Below are 13,113 nucleotides of genomic sequence, written 5' to 3'. Positions count from 1 at the left end.
GAACCTGGATGCTCATATTGGCTCCTACATATTCTACGAAGATCTTTATCGGTCAAACCGCATAACAACATACGTTGTTCCCTTTGTCATCGGTATGTTACTTGCCCGAGATTTGATCGTCGGTATCACCATACCTAGTTCAATCTCGTTACCGGCAAGTCTCTTTACTCGTTCCGTAATGCATCATGTCGCAACTAACTCATTAGTCACATTGCTTGCAAGGCTTATTGTGATGTGCATTACCGAGAGGGCCCAGAGATACCTCTCCGACAATCGGAGTGACAAATCCTAATCTCGATCTATGCCAATTCAACAAACACCATCGGAGACACCTGTAGAGCATCTTTATAATCACCTAGTTACGTTGTGACGTTTGATAGCACACTAAGTGTTCCTCCGGTATTCGGGAGTTGCATAATCTCATAGTCAGAGGAACATGTATAAGTCATGAAGAAAGCAATAACAATAAACTAAACGATCATAGTGCTAAGCTAACTGATGGGTCTTGTCCATCACATCATTCTCTAATGATGTGATCCCGTTCATCAAATGACAACACATATCTATGGTTAGGAAACTTAAGCATCTTTGATTAACGAGCTAGTCTAGCAGAGGCATACTAGGGACACTCTGTTTGTCTATGTATTCACACATGTACTAAGTTTCCGGTTAATACAATTCTAGCATGAATAATAAACATTTATCATGATATAAGGAAATATAAATAACAACTTTATTATTGCCTCTAGGGCATATTTCCTTCATAAAAAACCTCCCTGGCCACCATCTCAAACCGCGTGCACACCGCATTGAACAACGGTTGATACTTCATTTGGCGTAATATAGACCACATACGAAGTGAGTGCATACAACTGAAAATAACTTGCAAATGAGTAGAATTTTTGTTGCTGAAAACAATATCATTTCTACATAGCCATAGCGACCATAATAAGGCAGAAGCTCCCACCCTTGTTAGTGTAGTAAACCCATTTGGAATTCCATCCAATCAGTGACCATAAATATTGGCAACACTTGTTGGTGGAAATTGAACTCTATTTGGATGACCGACAATGTAGAACATGAAAACTTGCATTGGAAAGATAGGTGTTTGATTGTCTCATCGTGACGGCAGAAACTACACTTCTTGCTTCCTTGTCAGTTGCGCCGAGCGAGGTTGTCTTGGTTACCACAACTCCCCTCCAAAGATACCACGTAAAAATCTTGACTTTTAGTGGGATCTTGGACTTCCAAATTTTATTGTTGTTGTCCACTGAGATCTCCGAGTGTGCAAGAGCTCAGCACATAGAGTCGACTGTAAAGGACCCATATGTAGTGATATTCCAGCGAAACACATCCCGTCTGTGTGTCAGATTAATCGAGTCTAATCTAGAGAGAAGATTTTGCCATGACGAGAGACGCAGGCCAACGAAATCCTGCCAGAAGTATATATTCGATGGGGATGAACTAAGCACGTGTGCAAGTGTATCATTCTTATAGCGTACAATGCGGTACAAGGCTGGATATTGTTCAGGGAAGCCAACATTTCCTAGCCACTTGTCCTCCCAAAAACGTATCTCTCTGGCGTCCTTTATCGCGAAAGATCAAAGCAAAAAGATGTTTCTTTGCCGCCATCATACCCACCCAAAAGTGTGAATTACTAGGTTCCCATTATGCCCGAGACACATCTTTTTGTCCTAGATATGTATGGCGCATCAAGGTTTGCCAGACCCCATTCTTAGTAAGTAGTTTGAACAAACATTTACTAAGTAGCACATCCTTTTTACCTGAAGATCATGAATACCTAGATCACCTTGATCTTTTGGTCTACATACCACACTTCATTTGGTTAGCCAAAACATTTTCTTTTCATTATTTCCTTGCCAAAAGAATCTGGATCTAAAATAATCTAGCCTTTACAGGACCCCTTTAGGGACTTGGAAAAACAAGATCATATAGAGAACTATATTCGTAAGAACAGAATTGATCAAGACTACTCGTCCTCAAACGGAGAGCAACTTGTCTTTCCAACTGCTCAACTGTTTCTCCAAATGCTCTTCTACATGTTTCCATTCCGCATTAGTAAGACATCGGTAATGAATTGGGATTCCCTAATACTTAATCGGGAATTGGCCTTGTGCACAACAGAAAAAGGTCAGCATAATCAGCAACCACCTCACTGGCTTCTCCGAAGCAGAACAATTCACTTTTATGGAAATTAATTTTAAGGCCCAACATTTGTTCAAAAGATGAAAGCACGAGTTTTAGATTTCAAGCTTTATCTATGTCATGTTCCATAAAGAGAATCATATCGCGAGCATATTGCATGATAGATAGGCCACCATCCACAAGGTGTGGCACTACTCTTGCAATCTGACTATCCTGCTTGGCGTGCTCAATCAGGATAGACAACTTTTCAACAACAATGTTGAATAATATTGTAGACATCGGGTCACCCCTGGCATAGACATGTTTTGGTCTAGAAGTAATGTCCTACATTATCATTAACTTTGATTGCCACACTACCTTGAGTAACAATTTTTTTGATCAACTGGTTCCATTTCTCAGAGAAGCCCTCCATTCTCAGGGCCCGTTGAAGAAACGACCATTTGACTTTGCCATATGCCTTTTCAAAGTCAATTTTAAATACTACTCTATATTACTTGAACCTCAAATGAATGTAATATGTCATGGTGGAAGTACAAACCTAGCTTAATGAATGCCAAACGGGCGACCGAACTTGAGGTGGACGACGGAGGTGCTCGGGCATGGTGAGTGCATTTACCTTGTGTTTTCATATCTTAATTGTATGATTTTTCATACTTTACCGCTTTCGTGCGACATTTTTGCCTAGTTTCACCAGTATCTCGAAGAAGCAAGAGATTTCATCTATTGATCGGAAAACACCTGTATTTGGGTGAAATCATGCTAATTGACATTAATCAAGTGAAAAGAAAACCATCAACGTGGAGTTATCTAGAAGAGTAGACGGTGTGGGGTACGACCCCGCCCGCTCGTACATAGAGGCCCGAGAATCATGAGACAATAGCAACCTCACATCCATAAGGGATCCGGGGGGGGGGGGGGTCGATAGAAGGGCACTACTAGTCTGCCATGTTGTTGCCTCGATCAAGGAGAACGATGGAAAATTGTACAACTTAAGTAGACACTTTTTGATATTCTAGACAATTTTTTGAAAAACATGAACATTTTTTGAAATTCTCGAGCAAAATTTGAAACATGGAACACCTTTTAGATTTACGAACATAATTTGAAACACAAATGCTTTTTGATATTTCTCAAATTTTTTTAAAAGCACGAACATTTTATGAAAGCACTATGCCTTTTTGAAAAAGAAAAAGAAGAAAAAAAGGAAAAAAAGGAAAAAGGAAAAATAAATAAAAAACAAACTAAAAAGAAAAAGAAGAAACACAAAAGGGAAAACTTAAAAAAGAAAACAAACAAAAAAAATAAGAAAAGAAAAAGAAAAAAATAAAAAACCCCGGAAAACCTGTAAAAGAAACAAAAGAACCGGTTGAACCTTCTGGAAGGTTTCTGAAATCGTCTGGCTCGCTGTGGTAATGTGTGTTGGCCCATTTACTTGCGCCCGATAATTTTGAGGCAGAGAGCGTCAAATAGGGTTTTTCTATGTTCTATGTTCTGGGAAAGGCTCGGCCCAATTAAGCTATTGTGCCTTACTCTCGGGCCGAAGTGACGCCTAGCCGAGTCCAAACTCGCCGCCGCCGTCGGCTGAGACTAGTTTCTTCAGGCCCACTGTTTTTTTAAGCCCAAGCAAAACTCGATCCCGTTCGCCTCGCCGGGTCTCCCATGCCGCCGGCGAGGAGCCCGGCCGCCGGCCTGCGGCGGCGCAAAGTCTTCCTCCCTCTCGTGTTGGTCCTCCCCCTTATTCTATTGACCCTAATCCTGATCTTCCCATCTCGATCCATCCCCGCGCTCCGCGACGCAGCTCTCAGGTCCCAACAGATCTGCGACTACGCTGCCGGCGGATGGGTGCCCGACTCCTCCGCCGAGTCCCACCTCCGGTACGACCACACGTGCAAGGAGATCTTCAAGGGGTGGAACTGCATCGCCAACGGCAAGCGCAACGGCTGCGCCCTCCTCCGCTGGCGATGGAAGCCCGCCGGGTGCGAGCTACTCCCCAGACTCGACCCGCTCCGGTTCTTAGAGCGTCACAGGAACACCAACATTGGTTCGTACTCACCCATTTCGCTGTGTTTGGTAGCTAGTGCTTGAGAGTTGAGATGTGACTCCGTCTGCAGAGTGAAGCCTTTTTGGTGTGGCCTCCTTGTAGAGTTGGAGTTTTTGGCGTCTTTGAAAAAAATCCTCTGTATAGAACGTGGTAATACTTGCGGTGCTTACTGCCCATTGTCATAGATCGGCATTCAAGAAACGTCTCGAGGCCTTGCTTGGTCTACTAAGCAAGGTAGTAGTATGGTATGCGGATAGATATGTGATTGGTTTCCTGTACTGTTGAATGTGTTGAAATTTACATATGTAGCTGTGCGAATGTCATCTTGTAGTGTGGTCATGTTGGGGCATGGTCAGTTATTATGATTCTTGCTGCATAATGGTCATAATGGTATAAGAGGAAATTGGGTCAATGCATACCTTAAGTGATGCAGCTTCTTGGTTCAGATTTATCTGTTTGTCTACGTATAGTGTATTCAGTCATTTCAGTGACCCCTTGAATATGCTATCACACATTGATGTTTTAACAATGCTTTGTTGTAGGATTTGTGGGTGATTCTTTGAACCGAAACATGTTTGTCTCATTGATCTGCATGCTCAGGGGAGTGAACGGAGAGGTTCGCAAGTGGCGTCCAGCAGGGGCAGACCGAGGTTTCACATTCCTACGCTACAACCTCACCCTCGCATACCACCGAACTAATCTTTTGGTACGCTATGGCAGGTAAGGAGTGCCATTTGTATTGGTACCAAAATTTAGTTCTTCGGAGATGGGTGTAACTTCTATTGTTATGAGTTGTGTAAGAATTATATATCCGAAACGTGGGTCGTTGCTGTTTTGGACTCTAGTTCTAATTTGGTAGTATTGCAATGCTTCCAGTAGACCATTCTTGGTACTTGATTTTGAAGAAATTAAGGTTGCTATTAAATTGTTTTGTTTGCCTAATATTTTAGACAGTCTACTGTTTCCCTAACCTTTTTCTGTGCATTAGAGGGTGACTCATAGATCTTTTCATGGATGATGCTGTAACTCATCTATTTGGTTATCATTGATCAAAACCATATTGTTGGTTCTGTAGCTGGTCAGCCAGTCCAAACGGAGGTCCCCTAGAATCTCTTGGATACAAGCAAGGCCACAGGATTGATGTTGATATTGCCGACCAAACATGGGCAGAGGCACCAAGCTTCCATGATATTCTTATTTTCAATACAGGACATTGGTATGTGACATCACAATTCTTGGGGCATATAAGCTTTAAATGAACAGTTGATCAGTTGTCCAATGTTAGCTTCCCCTTAATAATTGGTGATCCTGAATCCTAATATTTAAACCCTCTGAGTAATCAGTTAATAGCTCAATACTGTGTTGTTACTCTTCCATTTATTGTTGTTTTGTAATGTGCCTCTTCCTCGGCCTCAGTGCACTCAACTAGATGTCTAGAAGGTATCATTCGCAATATGTGTTGCTTTACCAAGGCACACAACATCAGAAAGAAATGATTGTTTTGATAGATTGCTTTCATTATCTGATTGGTGCTATTGAAGTATTTTGATTAACCTATTGATGGTAGTGGTAGAACCAGGGATCCTACCGGACCTGCTCCGTAGGTTGTAGGGGAAGGATGGAGGAGGGCGCGGCGATGAGCGGGCGCACCGGCGGCTAGGCGCCGTCGCGTAGGAGGAGGATGGCGGCGGCGGCTAGGGTTAGAGGCGGCTAGGGTTCCGGCTCCTCTGGGAGCCGGGCAATAGGGATAATAATATTCTTATTGCTTAATTCCGAAAAGAGTCTTACAGCCTATATTTATAACCTAGATAACTTGCATAAGAATTAACCTAAGATAACTTGCATAAGAATTAACCTAAGATAACTTGTGGGCTAAGATTGCCCGGTGGGCCTAGCTAAACCGGCCATAACACTTCTCCCCGCCTGCACAAACAGCTCGTCCTCGAGCTGTAAGGTGGGGAAGCGCTTGCGGAACTCCTCGAGGCGATCAACCAGCGTCAAACACCTTCTCGACAGCTGGGGCGGCCAGGTCGGCGGCGACGGCGTCCTCCGGAATGTAGTCTGCAACCTCCAGGTAGAAGAGTCGCGGGCAGGCATGGCCGGGCGTGTAGGGCTCGTCGCAGTTGAAGCACAACCCTTGGCGGCGACGCTCGAGTAGCTCGGCTGAGGTGAGCCGGCGGAACGGGCGCGCCGCGGTCGCGGCGAGGGGTGCCGCAGAAGCCTGCGCAGGCCGACCCTGCGCGGAATCCGGCCCAGGTAGCGACCCAACGGTCCGGGACGGTGATTCCTGCCGGATGGCCACCGCGCGGCGCTCGAACGCGCGGGCGTAGTACATGGCCGACTGGAGATCCTGGGGTCCCCGAAGCTCCACGTTCACACGGATGTGATCCGGAAGTCCACCGACAAAGAGGTCGGCCCGCTGCTGCGCCGTCACGCCCGATGCATGGCATGCCAGGGTCTGGAAACGGTCGGCGAAGTCATGCACCGTGGAGGTGAAGGGAAGGCAGCCGAGCTCCGCCAGGCGGCTCCCGCGAACCGGAGGCCCAAAGCGAAGGAGGCAGAGCTCGCGGAAGCGCTCCCAAGGGGGCATGCGGCCCTCGTCCTGCTCGAGGGCGTAGTACCAGGTCTGTGCTGTGCCGCGGAGGTGGTAGGATGCCAGCCAAGTGCGCTCCGACGCGAGCGTGCGCTGGCCACGGAAAAACTGCTCACACTGGTTGAGCCAGTTAAGCGGGTCCTCCGTGCCGTCATAAGTGGCGAAGTCGATCTTGGCGAACTGTGGCGGCGTCTTGAGTTGGCGCGCCATGGCCGACCGGCTCGGCGGTGCGGAGCAGGGATGATGACGCCGCCCGGTCAACGGTGGGGAGGCCGTCGTAGGCCCCCGCGGAGCCGGACGAGGCCCCAGACTGCAGCGTGGGTACCGATGGGTCCCCGGCCTTCGTGTAAACTGGCGGTGGCGACGTCCCGGGATCGGGGATGGTGACGGCGGAAACCGGACCTGCTGGATTGGGAGGCCTCCCGGTGTGGACTGACCCAGTCCGGAGCTGGGTGGCGGCGGTGGAAGCTGGACCGGCGCGGTTGGCGCGGCTGGGGCCGACGCGGGCCAGTACGGCCACTGCTGCGCTGGGGCGGGCGCGGGAGGCACGGGTGGCGCCGCGAGAACCGGCGCGGGCCACTGCGGCCAGGACGGCGCTGGGGCAGGCGGCGGCTGGAGCGACGGATGGGCCCCGGCGATCGCCGCGGGTACCGAGTACCAGGGCAGGTGCAGCAGCGGCGGGGGCCCGCCGGTGTAGTCCGCCTGGAACGGCAGCAGGGGCGTCCCGCTCGGGCCCGACGCGTTCTGGATCGCCAGTGCGTCGCCGGGTGGCTGTAGGCGGGAGGCGCAGCCGGCGGGGTGGTGTGCAGACCGGCCAAGTACAGGGAGATGCCCTGGACGGCCGTCACGAGGTCCCGCAGAGTGCTGGTCATCTCCTCCGGCGTGAAGACGGAGGTTGTTGGCGGCGCGGAAGTGACGGGGGCCGGCGGCGCGGAGGTGATCGGGGCCGGCGGCGTTGGGGACCCAACAGTGGTCATCGGGGCGGTGGTGATGATGGGCAGCGGCGGCGTGGGTGTTGATGACGACATGATCGAACCCGAATCTCTGGATACCAAATTGGTAGAACCAGGGATCCTACCGGACCTGCTCCGTAGGTTGTAGGGGAAGGATGGAGGAGGGCGCGGCGATGAGCGGGCGCGCCGGCGGCTGGGCGCCGTCGCGTAGGAGGAGGATGGCGGCAGCGGCTAGGGTTAGAGGCGGCTAGGGTTCCGGCTCCCCTGGGAGCCGGGCAATAGGGATAATAATATTCTTATTGCTTAATTCCAAAAAGAGTCTTACAGCCTATATTTATAACCTAGATAACTTGCATAAGAATTAACCTAAGATAACTTGCATAAGAATTAACCTAAGATAACTTGTGGGCTAAGATTGCCCGGTGGGCCTAGCTAAGCCAGCCATAACAGGTAGTTATGGAAAAGGATATGCGGTGTTATCTGATTATTGTTATTAGATATGCTATACTTCCTGGCTTCTTTTGCTAACTATTTTTATGCGCTGAGCTAGACAAATCTATGACCACTCTAGCACATATAAAGGGCAAGATAACCAAGCTATTTCCTGAAACTTGTTTTTTGTGTGCATTCGTATTTTGTATTACTGGGCTCATCCCCCTCTGCTTTATACAGGTGGTGGTCCTCTTCAAAGTTTGATCCAATACAGTCACCGATGCTCTTCTTTGAGAAAGGGAAGCCGATTATACCTCCTTTACTGCCACCTCAAGGACTGGATTTGACTCTTAAACACATGGTACGCCTGTGGCCGTCTCTTGAGTTTTCTGAAAATTCTTGTTTACTGTTCCTTGCCTGATAATGTTGAATCAGACTGTCTGTCCAACCGGATATACCCGAAGTTATGCCCTCGTCTGTTCGGGTTCGCTTAAACCTTAAAAGAGCATTTTGCCGATAACAACCATGAAAAGATCATCGTATATGAGCAGCAGGCAAGGGATCAAACTTAGGACCTCTCACCACCATTCGCGCAGGCATGGGATGCCCAGTACCTGATGGGCTGCATTCCTTTTGTCACAAAGTCACCATGTATAACTGCTATGATGTGTTTCCAAGTATATATGAAGTCAAAGCTTTCTCCAAACTGACTTGAGAATCAATTAAATGTGATTTTTTACGCATTAAACCGGCGGTTAGACCAATGAAGCGGTGGGCCATTCTTGATCATTTCACTCATTGAAATAGTCTATAAGAGACGCAAAGCTTTTTGTGTTTTCTCAATAAAAAAATTGGGTTGATTTTGACTTGAATATTTTCACACTGCATTATGTCTAAATGAGTTGTCTAAATATCCCCTAAACTCTAGCAAAGAAGAAAAATATCTACTTTGCTGTTAATATCATCATGATATTCAATTTTCACTCTAACACTATGAATATTTCTTTTTCATCAGATAACATTTGTGAACAAAGCAATGAGACCCAATGGATTGAAATTCTTCAGCACCCAATCTCCTAGACATTTTGAAGGTGGTGATTGGAATGAAGGTGGGTCTTGTCAACGTGACCAACCCTTGTCCTCTGAAGAGGTATCGAAACAACAGTATGTTGATACTTGGATTGCGCTTTTTCATCTTCTGCTGCATGCTTCCATTTTCTTCTCCTTTTTTCTTTCAAAATCATACATATTATTGTTATACTCTTTTTAGTATGTTCAATTGTTGGTAGGTAGTCTTAATGTGATAAATGACAGAAGTTGTTTATATCAGAACTCACAGTTGTAATATGGAGTGAAACAGATGTTCTAACAAGGGGATACTAGGACTGCACCGTAGTCTTGTTTGCCAAAAGCATATGCATGTCTATGCGTTAGGTTTTTAAAGTAGTTGTAAGGCCATAAGCTATCACACACATGTGATTTGTGTTTCTGAACAAGAGTGCTGTTTGTTTCACCCCAAAATAAAGAAACATGAATTTGATTCCTCTGGTTGCCTGACATTGATCCTTTCCATGAAGTACTCCAATCGCTTTTCAATCACTTTCATGTTTTAACAGAAAAAAAACCTGCTTTGTAATTTTTTTCCCCTAACAGAAAAACAAACACTTTCAAGTCTGCCATCTGAAGTGCAAACGGCTTGACTAAAGAGTTGCACTTGTCAACATATCTCCTCTGTGATCATCAATGCCTTGCATGGATTCCAATATAGCATAGCATTTGCAAATGCACAGTTATCACCCCCCCCCCCCCCCCCCCCCCCCAAGAAAATGTGCAGTATCTGGCAGACATATTTATTTACCCCTGTTGGAATAACACTTTCCTGCTGAACATGCAATCAATCTCTTGATAGTTACTGAATGTGTTTATATTTCAGTGTTGCTGCAATATTATGTTTTCCCCTTTGGTCTAAATACCAAATATTGGGTTGTAGAAGGTTGGTGATTGTTTGGAGCTTGGAGTTTTGAGATTAATATGTTGAGCAAAACTGGTCTAGGTCAAAGAATTTTTCTCCTTGGACAACAACGGCACAAACATAGAAGTACGCTTGGTAAACCAGCACTTGATGAAGGCTCTGGAGCAGTCTACTACCTTCAGAGTTTTGAACGTCACCCACATGAGCGAATTCAGAGCTGATGCTCATCCGGCGACAACCGGAGGAAAGAAGCACGACGATTGCATGCATTGGTGTTTACCAGGACCAACCGATGCATGGAACGATTTGCTAGCTGCAAGTCTTGCGGCAATTCAGTGATAACCTTGTGAGAAAATTTCCCCAATCTTTTTATCGGGGCATTATCTGTTGTCACAGAAGAGATTTCCTCCGAATACCAAACTGTAGATTTAACCCAGTATTGGAGTTTTACAACGTGTACTCCTGAATCCTAGAATAGCTTAATCGGATTTGTTTGTTGGACGATCAAACAGAGTGGAGTTTTCTCCAACACCGACGGACATCTCTCCATGTGACACCGACACTGAAAGGCAGGCTGCATTATTTTGTGCATATATATTTGCAAGATCTAATTGGAAACTATGTTGTTGTGGCTATACAAATACTTTGACTTTCGCCTGTCATGTCGATGTTTTTGCATGTTTGCCAAATACCGGGCGCCTGAAAAGATTTCAGTCGTCAGTAACTGCTTCCGTTTCGCATGCTTGCATAATCCCCTACATGTAGCTCAGGCAAAATTCTCTTTTCCTTTTGTTATACAACTAGACCTGATTTGTTTACTTATTTCAGACATTGGAGTATACCTAGTCTCTTTGCTGATTATATACATGTACGAGTGCAATTATTTGATGATTAGCACACGCTGACCTGATTAGTCATCTCCTTTCCCTACGTGCAACCCATTTACAATCTCCTTCATGTATTGCTCCTCACGTCGTCTCAAGCAACGTGCTAGCGTGTAGGACGAAAGTAATCAAACCAGCTCCCGCGCAAAACTATATAACCAGCACTGGAACCAACCTCAGGTCAATCCATCTCTCGACACTTCATTTCTCCGACGAGCACGATGAGGACGGCGTTGTCGCTTCTCTCCTTCCTCGCCGTCTCAGTGCTTATCCTCGCCCCCATGGCGATGGCGGACGGCTACAGCCAGCCGCAAGACTACCAGCCGCCGGCCTACAGGAAGCCCGCGGACGGCCTCGCCGCCGGATACTACGGCGAGTCGTGCCCCGACATGGAGGGCATCGTCCAGAGGGCCGTCAAGAAGGCCTTCGCCGCAGACTACACCATCGCCGCGGGCCTCATCCGCCTCTTCTTCCACGACTTTGCCGTCGGGGTATGCAATGCATGCAAGAATTATCATACGATTCATTTCTCTCCACAGATCATCAATCTGCACTGTTCTGATTAATTTGTTCGATAATCAGGGGTGCGACGCGTCGATCCTGATAGACGCGCCGGGGAGCGAGAAGTACGCCGCGGCGAGCAAGACGCTCCGGGGCTTCGAGCTCATCGAGGCCATCAAGACGGAGCTGGAGGCCAAGTGCCCCAAGACCGTCTCCTGCGCCGACATCCTCACCGCCGCCACCCGCGACGCCAGCAGGGAGGTGGGAGTGAGCTACTGGCCGCTCGTCTACGGCCGGAAGGACGGCCGCCAGTCCCGCAAAGAGGCCGCCGACAAGTACGTGCCCATGGGCCGCGAGAGCGTCACAGACCTCGTCGCCTTCTTCGAGTCCAAGGGCCTAAACGTCCGCGACCTCGTCGTCCTCTCCGGCGCGCACACCATCGGCAAGGCCAGCTGTGCCGCCGTGAAGCCGCGTCTCTGCAAGAACAAGCCGGAGACGCTGGACGGCAAGTACGGCGACTTCCTGAGGCGCAAGTGCCGCCGCGGCGACGCGGAGCACGAGCGAGTGGAGCTCGACGGCGTCACGCCCACGGCGTTCGATAACGGGTACTACAAGAACCTGGAGCGCAGGATGGGACTCCTGGAGACGGACCAGAAGATGCTCCATGACTCCCGGACCAGGAGCTTCGTCCAGGAAATGGCCAGAGAGCCCGAGGAATTCAAGCGCCAGTTCGCCGAGTCCATGCGCTGGCTCGGCAACGTGCAGGTCCTCACCGGCAGCGAGGGCGAGGTCCGATCCAAGTGCTCCGCCGTCAACTACTGATCGATCCACATTATATACGTCGGCGAAACAGCATGCGCATCTCGGTTAATTTGTTGGTTCAGGAGCGAAATGTTGCTTGCCTTTTTTGGTTTAATTCATACTTGTTTTGGTTAATCTTTTTTAAACTACCTATATACTTATACTTGTTTGTGGTGTAAAGTCATGGCATGTGTCAGACATACTTTTGCCTCCCATTGGTTGGAGCCGATGAATGATAACCTTTTTCAACTGTTTTTTTTTTCTTTTCGAAATCAGTTTTGCTAAGTCTCAGTCGACTAAGACTTTGTTATGTCTCAGTTGATACTATCTTCCTTTGATTTTGCATGAAGATTCGTACAAAAAAAAATTCTTTTCAGTTTTTTTCTTTTTACATACTATATCACTTGACTGGGACTTGGTTAAGTCTCAGTCGACTGAGACCTAGCCACACCCTTTTGAAATACCCAAAACCATTATAAAATTTCACCGGAAGCATTCCACATATAAAAAAAATCAACTTGTTTTTCATTGTTTTCTATAGAACTTCATGGACTATATGCTTTCAATTAAGGAGCCCTTTACGGGATCACTGGTGCTAGGTGGCCTCGGTTGATCCATGGTGTTAGAAGGGAGAGAGGGAGATTGGTGGAATTGATGTATATTGCTTGAGCCTCGTAGGCATATATATAGGTGTACAATGATCAACTTGGAGTACAAGACAAGACAGGAACAAATCCTAGTCTACCCCGTCTTTCCTAATAATCAATATA

At 47.3% G+C, this 13,113-nt stretch overlaps 1 protein-coding gene across 2 annotated transcripts; it reads left to right on the top strand.

Annotated features, from left to right (window-relative positions):
• The first annotated feature begins 3,734 nt into the window (after positions 1 to 3,734).
• Positions 3,735 to 12,597, top strand: LOC109787036 (peroxidase 4). 2 transcript variants are annotated; one of them, XM_020345595.4, is made up of 7 exons: positions 3,735 to 4,207; positions 4,750 to 4,927; positions 5,283 to 5,423; positions 8,426 to 8,546; positions 9,201 to 9,294; positions 11,222 to 11,532; positions 11,624 to 12,597. In XM_020345595.4, exons 1-7 carry the CDS (start codon positions 3,826 to 3,828, stop codon positions 12,362 to 12,364), a joined length of 1,968 nt encoding a protein of 655 aa, XP_020201184.1. In that variant the 5' UTR covers positions 3,735 to 3,825; the 3' UTR covers positions 12,365 to 12,597. The 2 variants fall into 2 exon arrangements, with proteins under 2 accessions (XP_020201184.1, XP_045088855.1); XM_045232920.2 differs by having other exon boundaries at positions 3,930 to 4,207; positions 4,808 to 4,927.
• The last annotated feature ends 516 nt before the right edge of the window (positions 12,598 to 13,113 follow it).

This window comes from Aegilops tauschii, chromosome 2 (assembly GCF_002575655.3).
Source record: "Aegilops tauschii subsp. strangulata cultivar AL8/78 chromosome 2, Aet v6.0, whole genome shotgun sequence".
In the NCBI taxonomy this organism is placed as follows: domain Eukaryota; kingdom Viridiplantae; phylum Streptophyta; class Magnoliopsida; order Poales; family Poaceae; genus Aegilops; species Aegilops tauschii.
Note: the sequence above shows the minus strand (reverse complement) of the source record. Positions and strands in the feature narration are given on the sequence as shown.